At 32.9% G+C, this 12,357-nt stretch overlaps 1 protein-coding gene across 2 annotated transcripts in view; it reads right to left on the reverse strand.

The window, feature by feature from the left end:
- The window catches only part of STPG2 (sperm tail PG-rich repeat containing 2), a 686,155-nt gene that overhangs the window by 627,472 nt on the left and 46,326 nt on the right, over window positions 1-12,357 (reverse strand). For both annotated transcript variants that reach the window (XM_051967542.1, XM_051967543.1), the window contains exon 6: window positions 2,540-2,651. In XM_051967542.1, the coding sequence (XP_051823502.1) occupies window positions 2,540-2,651 (112 nt within the window). The remainder of the gene's footprint in view (window positions 1-2,539; window positions 2,652-12,357) is intronic.

Raw genomic sequence — 12,357 nt, forward strand, 5'->3', positions numbered from 1 at the left:
AGAAGCAACAAATTGGGAAAACATTTTTACATCCAAAGGATATGATAAAGGCCTCATTTCTAAAATATATAGATAATTGACTCAAATTTGTAATAGTTCAAGCCATTCTCCATTTGATAAATAGTCAAAGGATATGAACAGACAATTTTCAGATGAAGAAACTGAAACTTTGTAATTACATGAAAAGGTGTTCCAAATCACTATTGATCAGTGAATATACATCTGTCAGATTGGCTAAAATGTCAGGAAACGATAATGACCAATGTTGGAAGGGATGTGGGAAAACTGGGACACTGATACATTATTGGTGGACCTGTGAATGGATCCAACCATTCTGGAGAGCAGTTTGGAACTATGCTCAAAAAGTTATAAATTATACATACTCTTTGATTCAGCAGTGTTTCTACTGGGCTTAAATCCTAAAGAGACCTTAAAGAAGGGAAAGGGATCCACATGTGTAAAATGTTTGTGACAGCCCTTTTGATAGTGGCAAGAAACTGGAAACTGAATGGATGCCCATCATTTGGAGAATGGCTGAATAAATTATGGTATATGAATGCTATGAAATATTGTCTGTAAGAAACAACCAGCAGGATGATTTGAGAGAGGTTTGGAGAGACCTATATGAACTGATGTTAAGTGAAATAAGCAAAACCAGGAGATCACTATATACAGCAACAACAAGACTATATGACAGTCATTTATGATAGACCTGGCTCTCTTCAGCAATGAGATGATTCAAATTAGTTCCATTTGTTCAGTCATGAAGACAAGCCATCTACACCCAGAGAGAGAACCATGGGAACAGAGTGTGGAATACAACATAGCATTCTCACTCTCTCTGATTGTTATTTGCTTGCATTTTGTTTTCTTTCTCGATTTTTCTTTTTCTTCTTTCTTGATTTTATTTCTCTTGTGCAGCAAGAAAACTGTATAAACACATATATATTGGATTTAACTTGTATTTTAACATATTTAATATGTATTGGACCTACCTGCCAGCTAGGAAAGGGGTTAGGGAGAAGAAAGGGAAAATTTGGAACAAAAGGTTTTGCAAGGGTCAATGTTGGAAAAATTACCCATACATATGTTCTGTAAATAAAAAGCTTTAATTAAAAAAACTAACAATACCCTATGATTCTATGAAATCAAGTGTCCTTCAAAGTTAAGAGTTAAGAGGGAGCAAACCTCTCTTTGATCTTTAGCTTGTACTTCTCACTAATTCTGGCTATAAAAAGAACTCTCCTCCCCCCCCCCCCCCCCCCCCGCCCGCCAGCAAGCAATCAGGATCTTCAGAACATTTTACCCACATTACCCCAATTACACTACATATGCCAAAATATTTAACCATTTATCTCCTGCTTCTTTTTTCTAGATTTTCCATCTCTAGAAAGTAACTAATTGATTACAGTCATGTTTATGGACAGCACTGTCTTGAGTAGTTTATCATATTTTCTTCAAGAGAACAGTGAAAAAGGAAAAAAGAGAATGCCTGCAGAATCACTCAGTCAAATCAGGCATTGGAACTAGAACGTCATGAATGATGATCCTGAGGAAGAACTAACAAGGCTTAAGAACATAATATAAATTGATGCTTTTGCATAAAAAATAAACATTTCAATTTCAAATGTTCAAACTATGTGATGATGGTTAATACAGAAATGATCAAGAAATTTTAATTTTTGCATTTCAGTTCTTAAATGAATATGAAAGAAAATTACTAACAAACATTTACATGTAGATCTGTATCTTTGCATAAAATCATTTCTAATTATCAATTACAATCCTCCTTCCTTGTAATTCATTGATCTTCAAATTAAAAGCATATCAATTATAAAGCAATATATAATCATCCTAAGAGTAATGTAGACATTGTAATAGGATAGATAGTATGATGATTACTTTAAAAAGACAAAGTACAATTCCTCCAATTCTGTCTTTTCCTCTCATCCTTCCTACTACTATTATCAACTAGATAGTTATTTTTTTAAGTTTTACATTAAAATTTCTAAAGAAAAAATTATCTCTAACAAAAAGGAGGAAATTTTTACTTCAATATTTTTACTCAGCTGAACTTAAAATAGCAGATTAAATATAAATTAAATTCTATTTGTGTATAATAAAACTGCTTCATTTTGGGTTGGAGTTTTTTTTCTGTATGTATTTTTTTAATCATGTCTATTTAGTATATTTCACTGGTCCTAAGAAAATGGTAACTATCTGCTTTGAGATTGAACATGTTATTTATAAATAGTATTTGAATCATAATATTTCTCTAAACAAGAACAAAAAAACTTATCTTTTTAAATTAAATAATCTAATCTAATATGGAAGAAGGCAAAAGAGGTAATTTAAATATGAGAAAATTCCCAATGAACATATAGTTAGGTTTTGTTCTTTTAAATCACAAAAGTTTTTTTTTCTTATCTTACTTATCTATTTTGTGCCTACAATCTCTAAACACTTATGATGAATTATTTTAATATACTAGCAAACAGCTTATGTTTCCAGCTTACCTTTTTTCTTTCCTGTAGCTTACCTTTTTTTTTTCCTGTAGTACTAATACCTCATGATAACGTGGAAGAAAAGGACAACTTTTTAGTTTATCTTCTTTCTTGATATTAACATTCTCATAATGCAGTGTACTTTCCCTTGAGAGTTTAAAGAGATATCAATGAGTTTTTAATTTTAAATATAAGAATATCTAAATAACTGATAATAATGCCAATATGGGCTGCCAACAACCATAATAATAAAGAGAGAATCAAGAAAAGGTAGCCTGTTACACTATAAATTTGTAGAAATCACTTTGTCTCTTATTAAAATGCTGGTTTGTTAGGAGAATTTCACATGAGAACTCTGGATATATTGTTAAGAGTTTTTTCTAATTATCTCAAAACTAGAAGATTGGTCCCAGATTTTTTTCTTTCAGACATAATAGCTAAAAAAAATATTAAAATATGAAGGTTCTTAAAGTATTCTAATGATTGCTCTAGAAAGAAAAGAAATCATTGGGCCATGACAAGAGATTCTGTGTCCTATATGAAACTAAAAGCTTATGAAAAAACAGACTATTTATTTTACTTTTCTATATATAGCTTAAAACTCTACCAAGGCCATCCTCAAGCACTAGGATTTCAAAAACTAGGATCATAAAATCATAGGATCACAAATTTTGGACTCTCTCATTTTACAGAAGAAAACTGAGGCCCATGGCGGATAAATGACTTGGCTCAACAGTCACAACAAACTATTGCTAAAAACAAGGCAAATTGTAAATAGAAAATAGGAAAAGTGATAAAAGTGTAACTGTAAATTTTATTGTTATAATTCTCTTCTCTATTTTAATCTGTTATAATTTCAACAGATCTTTAATACTACAATTAAATTAAATGCTGGCTGGTTTTCACTTGTATTTCCTACAGACAAGTACTTAGTTCTTAAGGCTATCATAAGTCTTATTTATTCTGAGAACATGAGATTTCTCTCTTCTGCTCCACATAGTGCCAAATCTCAATTCTAACCCTATATTGTGTTTTCTAGCCTCAATTACTGAGACAAAAAGTACCCAAAAGTGGGGATACAGGAGATGACACATCCAAAGAAGCCAACTGAGAGACACAGGGCCTAGCCACAGCAGAGCAGCAGAAGTAGACCCAGAAGTATATATGAAGAATGAACAACAGAGGGAAAGAAGCCTGGTAGCTGAAGCAGTGAAGACAATTAGAGAGGACATCATTAAAACTCTTAGTAGAAAATGAGGGTAAGAAGCAATATAAAGTACTTGAGTGAGAGAGGATTAAGGAAGAGAAAAAAATTGGAACTGAAAATAAAAAGAATATTTAAAGGTATCCACAGAGTGACACTGGCTAGATAGAGTTGGAAAGACCATAAATATGGTATCTCCGAATAAGGATACAATACAAGGTATAGGAAATAAGCATGAACATTTTTGTTGTTTTCAGTCATTCAGTCATGTTTGACTCTTCAAGACCCCTTTTATTCTCCATTATATCTTAAAGTCTGGTCAAGTTCATGTTCATCATTTCTAGGACACTGCTTCATCTTCTGTCATCCCCTTTTCCATTTTTCTCAAAATCAGGGTCTTTTCTGATGAGCCCCATCTTTTCATTAAGTGACCAGAGTATTTATGCTTCAATTTCCATATTTTACCCTTCATTGAATATCCTGAATTAATTTAAGTATGAATGGATTTGACCTTCCTACTGTCTAAAGGACTCTCAAAAATCTTCTCTAGCACCAAAATTTGAAAACGTTGATGGTATGGTCTTTTGCTTTTCTTAAGAGTTCAATTATCATGGCCATACATTGCTACTGGAAAAACCATAATTTTTATTATATTGGACCTTTGTCAGCAAGATGATATCTATTTTTTAACGTGCTATCCAAACTTGCGATAGCTTTTTTCCAAAGAACAAGTCCTTTTTAAATTTTCACAACTCCAGTTGCTATCTGCAATGATCTCTGAACCCAAGAATATGAAGTCTGACAAGTGTTTCTGTTTTTTTTTCTCCCTCTATTTGCTGGAATTGGTGGGACAAGTTACCAAGATCTTGGGATTGAGGATACTAAGCTTCAAGCCAGCTTTTACACATACTCTTCTTTCACTTTCATCAGGGGTTTCTTAATCCTTTTTTACTTTCTGCCCTCAGAGTGGAAAGAATCCCACTATATAATCCCATATTATATCTGGGATTATTGATTTTTTCCCTAACAACCCTAGTTCTGGCTTTGAGTCCATCTAATCTGGCATTATTGTATATTGTATATAACTTAAATAAATAAGATGACAATATGCAACTTTGGGGTATTCCTTTTCCAATATTAAGTTAACCAAGCGTTCTATATTCAATTCTAACTTCTTGGGCTGAATATGGATTTATCAGGAAACAAGTCAGATCTGGTACATCTCTTTGAGTCAAAATTTATTGCTCAGAGAAATTCATCAATTTCATGACAGCAAGCTTGCCCAAGTTCTGAATGATGGACAATGCTCTCAGGCTTTCCCAGTCATCAATAGAGTGAGGAGGAAAAAAGGCTTTGTGCTTTCTCTCGTGCTTCAGTATGATATTTTCAACCATGCTGTTAAATGCCTTCAATGAGGATAAACATAGCATCAAGTCAGCTGTCACAGTGATGGTAAATTCCTAGACTTAAAAAGACTACAAGCCAAGACTAAAGTGGAGAGCATGTTGGTGTATAATTTTTTCTTTGCAGATTATTGTGTACTCAATGCAGCCTCTGAAACTGAGATGTAACAAAGTATAGATTGATTCTATGCTGTTTCTGCTAAATTTGGCCTAGCAATTAACATCAAGAAAACACAGGTGCTATCAAACATTTAAAGAACAATTAATTTCAATATTATATAAACTATTTGAAAAAATAGAGAAAAAATAGAGAAAGAAGGACTCCTATCAAATTCTTTTTATGACACAGATATGGTCCTGATATCTAAATCAGGTAGGATGAAAACACAGAAAGAAAATTATAGAACAATTTCTCTAATAAATAGTTATGCAAAAATCTTAAATAAAATATTAGCAAAAAGATTATAGAAAGTCATTCCCAGGATAATACACCATGACCAAGAAGGATTTATCCCAGGAATGCAGGGCTGGTTCAATATTAGGAAAACTATTAGCATAACTGACTATATCAATAACCAAACTAACAAATAAATTATCTCAATAGATGAAGAAAAGGCATTTGATAAAATCCAACATCCATTCCTATTAAAAATGCTGGAGAGTATAGGAATAAATGGACTTTTCCTTAAAATAGTAGTAGCATCTATTTAAAACCTTCAGCAAGCATTATATGTAATAGGGATAAACTGGAATTATTCCCAATAAGATCAGGATGAAATAAGGTTGCCCACTATTACTATTCAATATTATATTAGAAATGCTAGTTTTGGCAATAAGAGAAGGAAAAAAGATTAAAGGAATTAGAGTAGGTAATGAGGAAACCAAATTATCACTCTTTGCAGATAATATAATGTATACTTAGAAAACTATAAAGAATCAAATAAAAAAATATTAGAAATAATTCACAACTTTAGAAAAGTTGCAGGATACAAAATAAATCCACATAAATCACCAGCATTTTTATACATCACTAATAAAATCCAATAGCAAAAGATACAAAGAGAAATTCCATTTAAAATAACTGTCAATAGTATAAAAAATTTGGGAATCTAGCTCCCAAGGGAAGTCAGGAACTTGATGAGCAAAACTACAAAGCACTTACCACACAAATAAAATCAGATCTAAACAACTGGATCTACACCTAACATTGTATCAAGTGCTCTTGGATAGATCAAGTGAATATAATAAAGAGAACAATATTACATAAACTAATCTATTTATTTAATGCTATACCAAACAAACTCCCAAGAAACTATTTTACTGACCTAGAAAAAATTTTAAAAATTCATCTGGAAAAACAAAAGGTCAAGAATTTCAAGGGAATTAATGGGGGGGGGGGGGAGCAAATGAAGGTGGCCTAGATGTACCAGATATAAAACTATATTATAAGGCAGCAGTCATCAAACCCATTTGGTACTGACTAAGAAATAAGAGTAGTTGATCAGTGGAATAGGTTAGGTTCACAGGACAAAATAGGCAATAATTTTATCAATCTAGTGTTTGACAAACCCAAAGATCCCAGCTTTTGGGATAAGAACTCACTATTTAACCAAAACTACTGAGAAAACTAGAAACTAGTATGGTAGAAGCTAGGCATGGATCTACACCTAACATTGTATACCAAGATAAGGTTGAAATGAGTTCATGATCCAGGCATAAAAAATGAGATTATAAATAAATTAGAACAACACAGGATAGTTTACATCTCAGACTTGTGGAGGAGAAAGGAATTTGTGACCAAAGAAGAATTAGAGATCATTATTGATCACAAAATAGATAATTTTGATTATAGTAAATTAAAAATATTTTGTACAAAACTAATGCAGACAAGATTAGAAAGGAAGCAATAAGTTGGGAAAACATTTATATTCAAAAGTTCTTATAAAAGCTTCATTTCTAAAATTCAAGCCATTCTCCAATTTTCAAATGAAGAAATTAAAACTATTTCTAGTCATATGAAAAGGTGGTCTAAATCACTACAAGAAATGCAAATTAAAACAACTCTGAGATACCACTACACACCTCTGATTGACTAAGATGACAGGAAAAATGTTGAAGGGGATGAGGGAAAACTGGGACACTAATGTATTGTTGGTCAAGTTGTGAACTGATTCAACCATTCTGAAGAGCAGTTGGGAACTATGCTCAAAAAGTTATCAAACTGTGCATACCCTTTGATCCAGCAGTATCTCTTCTGGGTCTATATCCCAAAGAGATCATAAAGAAAGGAAAGGGACCCACATGTGCAAAAACGTTTGTGGCAGCCCTTTTTGTAGTGGCTAGAAACTGGAAACTGTATAGATGCTTATTAGTTGGGGAATGGCTGAATAAATTATGGTATATGAATGTTATGGATTATTGTTCTGTAAGAAATGAGCAACAGGATGATTTCAGAGAGGCCTGGAGAGACTTACATGAACTGATGCTAAGTGAAATGAGCAGAACCAGGAGATCATTATGCATGGCAATAACAAGACTATAAGATCATCAGTTCTGATGGAGATGCCTCTCTTCAACAATGAGATGATTCAAACCAGTTCCAATTGTTCAGTGATGAAGAAATCCATATACACCCAGAGAGAGGGCTGTGGGAACTGAGTGTGGTATACAACATAGCATTTTCACTGTTTTTGTTGTTTGCCTGCATTTTATTTTGCTTCTCTTTTTTTCCTGTGTGGCATGATAACTGTATAAATATGTATACATATATTGGATTTAATGTATATTTCTACCATGGACTACTTGCTATCTTAGGGGAGAGCATGGGAGAAGGGGGGGAATTGTAACACAGGGTTTTGCAAGGGCTAATGTTGAAAAATTGTCTACACATATATTTTGAAAAATAAAAAAAGCTTTAATAAAAAAAAAAAAAGAGGCATTGTGGAAAAGGTCCAATTTGCTATTCTACCTTGGCCAAATCAATTCTCCCATTTAATTTCTCTGGTCCTCAGTTTCCTCATCTGTAAAATGAAGTGTCTGGGCCAGAATATAATCTATCGATTCTCAAAATTTTTGGTCTCAGGACCTTTTTACACACTGAGAAATTAATAAAAACCCTTTCCCCCAAACAATTTCCATTTATGTGAGTTTTCTCTATATTTATTGTATTAGAAATTAAAATATCTTACATGTAATTGAAAAAAAATAAATACAATTAAGTGGGGAAAAAGAAAAAAGAAAACACAGGTGCTCCATCAGCCAGCATCACACTATCCAAATGTGGAACCATCAGTAACAGCAAATGGAGAAATTTTGAAATTCTGTGGATAAGTTTACTTACTCTGACGTCTCTTTCCAGGGATGTACATATTGAAAATAAGACTGACGCATGCATTGTCAGAACAAGTTTAAAGTATGGGAGACAATGAAGGAAAGTGTGGGAAAGAAAAGGTATTAGATTGACTACCAATCTGAAAGTCTACAGTCACAGCTGTAAGCTTGTGAAACCTAGGCAGTAAAGAGCACTATGTCAAGAAACTGAATCATTTCTATTTGAATGATATTAGGAAGATTCTGAAAATCACTTGGCAAGATAAGATATCAGACAATGAGATCCTTTCTCAAACTAAACTGCCAAGTATTCAAACTCTATACTGCAAAGAGCATAACTCTGTTGGACTGGCCACATTATTCAAATGTCTAACATATGCTTGCCAAAAAGATTATTTCATGGAGAACTCACATAGAGTAATTGTTCACAAAGTGGTCAGAAAAAGTGATGCAAGGACACTCTCAAAATCTGTAGGAATAATTTTGGAATTCACTGTGAAACGAGAGATACTGGCACAGGACTAGCCAAAATGGCATGCAATTAATCAAGAAGAAGATGCTGGCTCCATAACCAAAGCAAAATTGAAGTAACTCAAAAGAAACATGATAAACAAATTTAACAACTCCTCCCCAAGTGTTCACATGGACTATTTGTGCCCTACCTGTGGTACAGCATTCCGAGCTTGTGTTGCTTGATTTAGCCACAGTCAGACACACTGTAACTTGACTCTGACAGAGTGATATCATTTTGATCCTTTTCAAGAATAAAGGACAACAACCATAGAAATCTATCTTGTCCTACAGGAAAGTAGAAAAGAAAGAGAATAAGACATGGAGGAGAGACACTGATAGGAGGGAGGCAATGGTCAGGAGCAAAACATTTTTGAGAATGAACATAGTGGAGAAAGAGATAGACAGACAAATGGAGAGAATATATGGGGGGAAAAATGATTAAAGCCTCATTTCTCAAATATATAGAGAACTGAGTCAAATTTATAAGAATACAAGTCATCCCCCAACTGATAAATAGTCAAAAGGATGAACAGGCAGTTTTCAGATTAAGAAATTATCTATAGTTATATGAAAAAATTTGTAAATCACTAATGGTTAGAGAAATGCACATCAAAACAATTATCAAGTACCACCTTACAAATATCAGATTGACTAATGACAGAAAAGGAAGATCATAAGTGTTGAGAAAATGTAAGAAAAATCGGAGACTAAAGCACTGTTGGTTGAGTTAAAAACTGCTCCAACCATTCTAGAAAGCAATTTGGAACTATATCCAAAGGGCTATTAAATTATGCATACTCTTTGATCCAGCAATACCACTAAGAAGTCTGAATCCCAAAGAGATCAAAAAGGAAAAGCACATAAATCATTATAGCAGCTCTTTTAGTGGTGGCAAAGAACTGAAAATTCAAGGCATACCCATCAATTGAGAAGTGGTTGAACAAGTTGTGGCATATGATTGCAGTGGAATACTACTGTACCATAAGAAATAATAAAGATTGACATGAACTAACACAAAGTGAAGTTAACAGAACCAGGAGAACAGTATATACATAGTAACAGCAATATTGTACAATGATCAACTGTGAATAACTGTTATTTTCAGCAGAAAAATGATCCAATACAATTCTGAAGAGCTTATTATAAAAACTACTATCCACGTCCAGAAAAGGAATTGATGGAATCTAAACAATGCATACTTTTTTTTAAACTTCATTTCGAGGGGCTGTAATCTTACCTTTCTTTCATAACATAACAAATGTGGAAATATGTTTTGCATGCATATAATCTTTATCAAATTGCCTGCCTTCTCAATTTTGAGAATTTGGAACTCAAAATTTAAGAAAAAAATGTTTAAAATATTTTTACATGTAATTATAAAAAAATTCTTTAAAGAAAAATACAACTGAAGAGATTATTTGTTACTCAAACATTACAAACAATAGGAATGGATAACTGAAGACAACAGCAAAAGAACACTGAAGACAACAGCAAAAGAACTGACCACAGAAAGATCAGTAAAAGAATTCTATCTAAATATATATATATAAAGAAGCATGGGTTAATGTGAAATTTTGATAGAAGTAACAATGAAAAGGCAAATAGAGGACACTATGGACAGAATTTGGTGATACCTCCCCTAGAGATGAATGCTTTTTTGTGGCTCTATACTACAACATAGAAGGCTACATGAAAGAAAGGAATGACAGTAAGATTAAAAAAGGAGTGTGTGATGTACTGGAATCAAATCAAGAACTAGTAATGAAGGGAAGGTGACTTCTGTCTCAGAAAGAGAAGAGCCTGTAGAGGAGTAACTGAGGAGGAGGGGAAAGATTGAAAAGAGGAAGAAAGGAAAGTCTTATTTTGGAGATAGGAGAGTGTTCTACTGATAAGTGCTCCTACAGGTTTGGGATGAGGACCTTACACTGGATGAGGCCTGGGGGATATGGTGTCTGACAAATCTGCTTGCCCTTGGGGCAACTGATTCTTAGAAGAGTGAAAAAGCATCCAAACAAGGAGATTTCTAGGTAAATGTGGAGGGAAAACCATCAATTAGAGAGCATGTTAGGGCAATTAGATGGGATAGTGAATAGAATACTCGCCCTAGAGTCAGGAGAACCTGACTTCAAATCCAGCTTCAGACACTTAATACTTACCAGTTTTGTGACATTGGGCAAGTCACTCAACCCTCAATTGCCTTGTAGAAGCAAGAGCAAGGGCAAGAGAGAATAAACATGAATAGACTGGAGGAGAGTAAAAGAGGTGAGTTGAGGAAAAGAAGATGATTTACCAAGTGGTATTGTCTTCTCTGGCACCTGCAATAATCAGCATGATTCTTAGAGTGAAGCACAGTGGAAAAGGTTTATCCATGGGATATGCCCAATGAGGAAGTTGGCAGAAAGCCTAGAAAATAGATCCCAGAACAGATACCTTGGAAGTTTTCACTGTATGAAGAAGACAGAAAAAACTCTAGTGAGACCAGATGAAATAAAAAATGAAAGATTGAAACAGAAAAAGAAGTTGTATAATAAAATAAGAAAAATCCTATTTAGAAAAGGGCATAAAAGAATGAAATTTTAAAACTAAGGAATAGGACTAGCTGAAAAAGAGATGACGGGAGTTATGTACTTGACTAGGAGGTTAAAAAAAGAAAAGAAAAAGAAAAAAAGGAGGAAGAAATATATAACTAGATAAAAGCAAGAAACTAATAAACAAAACCCTAAAGAAAAAGGGGTGACAAATAAGAAGATGGGATCAGGGAAGAGGGGAAGAAAAGAGACCGTGGGAAAAGTGTCAATATTTTAAAGTGATTAAGATAGCTTAAGTATCATAATGCTGTGTTCATAGAAGGAGAGGATTACAACTTCTAAAAAACTATTTTGGAGACAAATGGAGAAATTTTAGAGATAAATAATTCTTATAAATTTAAATTCTAATATATTAATCCAATAAAAAGAAAAAATAACAGACTGCATAAGAAAATAAAATTGTGCAATCTGTTGCTTATAAAAAAATAAGTTTAAAAAGCAAAAACATATACAAAATAAAACTGAGAGAAAAAATTCTTATACATCAAGTGAAGTGAATGCAAAAAAATAAGAGTTGCCAACATGCCAGCAGACAAGGCAAAAACATTCAAAAAGTAAAAAGGGATAATAAATAAGGAAAGTGTTATGCTAAAAGGAAGCACAGAAAATAAATTAATTTATATTATATCATAATATATTATATTATTATATTATAACTTATACATCAAATGTACATATACCAAATGAGTATTCAAATTAACTAATGAAACATTATCTAATATTAAAGAAAATACAATAACAGAAAGGTGACAACTTAACATAAAAATGGCTTTAATTCCCCTCTCTTGGTTTTGAATAAGCCCAATAGAAAGAAA

Source organism: Antechinus flavipes, chromosome 6 (genome assembly GCF_016432865.1).
Source record: "Antechinus flavipes isolate AdamAnt ecotype Samford, QLD, Australia chromosome 6, AdamAnt_v2, whole genome shotgun sequence".
Classification (NCBI taxonomy): domain Eukaryota; kingdom Metazoa; phylum Chordata; class Mammalia; order Dasyuromorphia; family Dasyuridae; genus Antechinus; species Antechinus flavipes.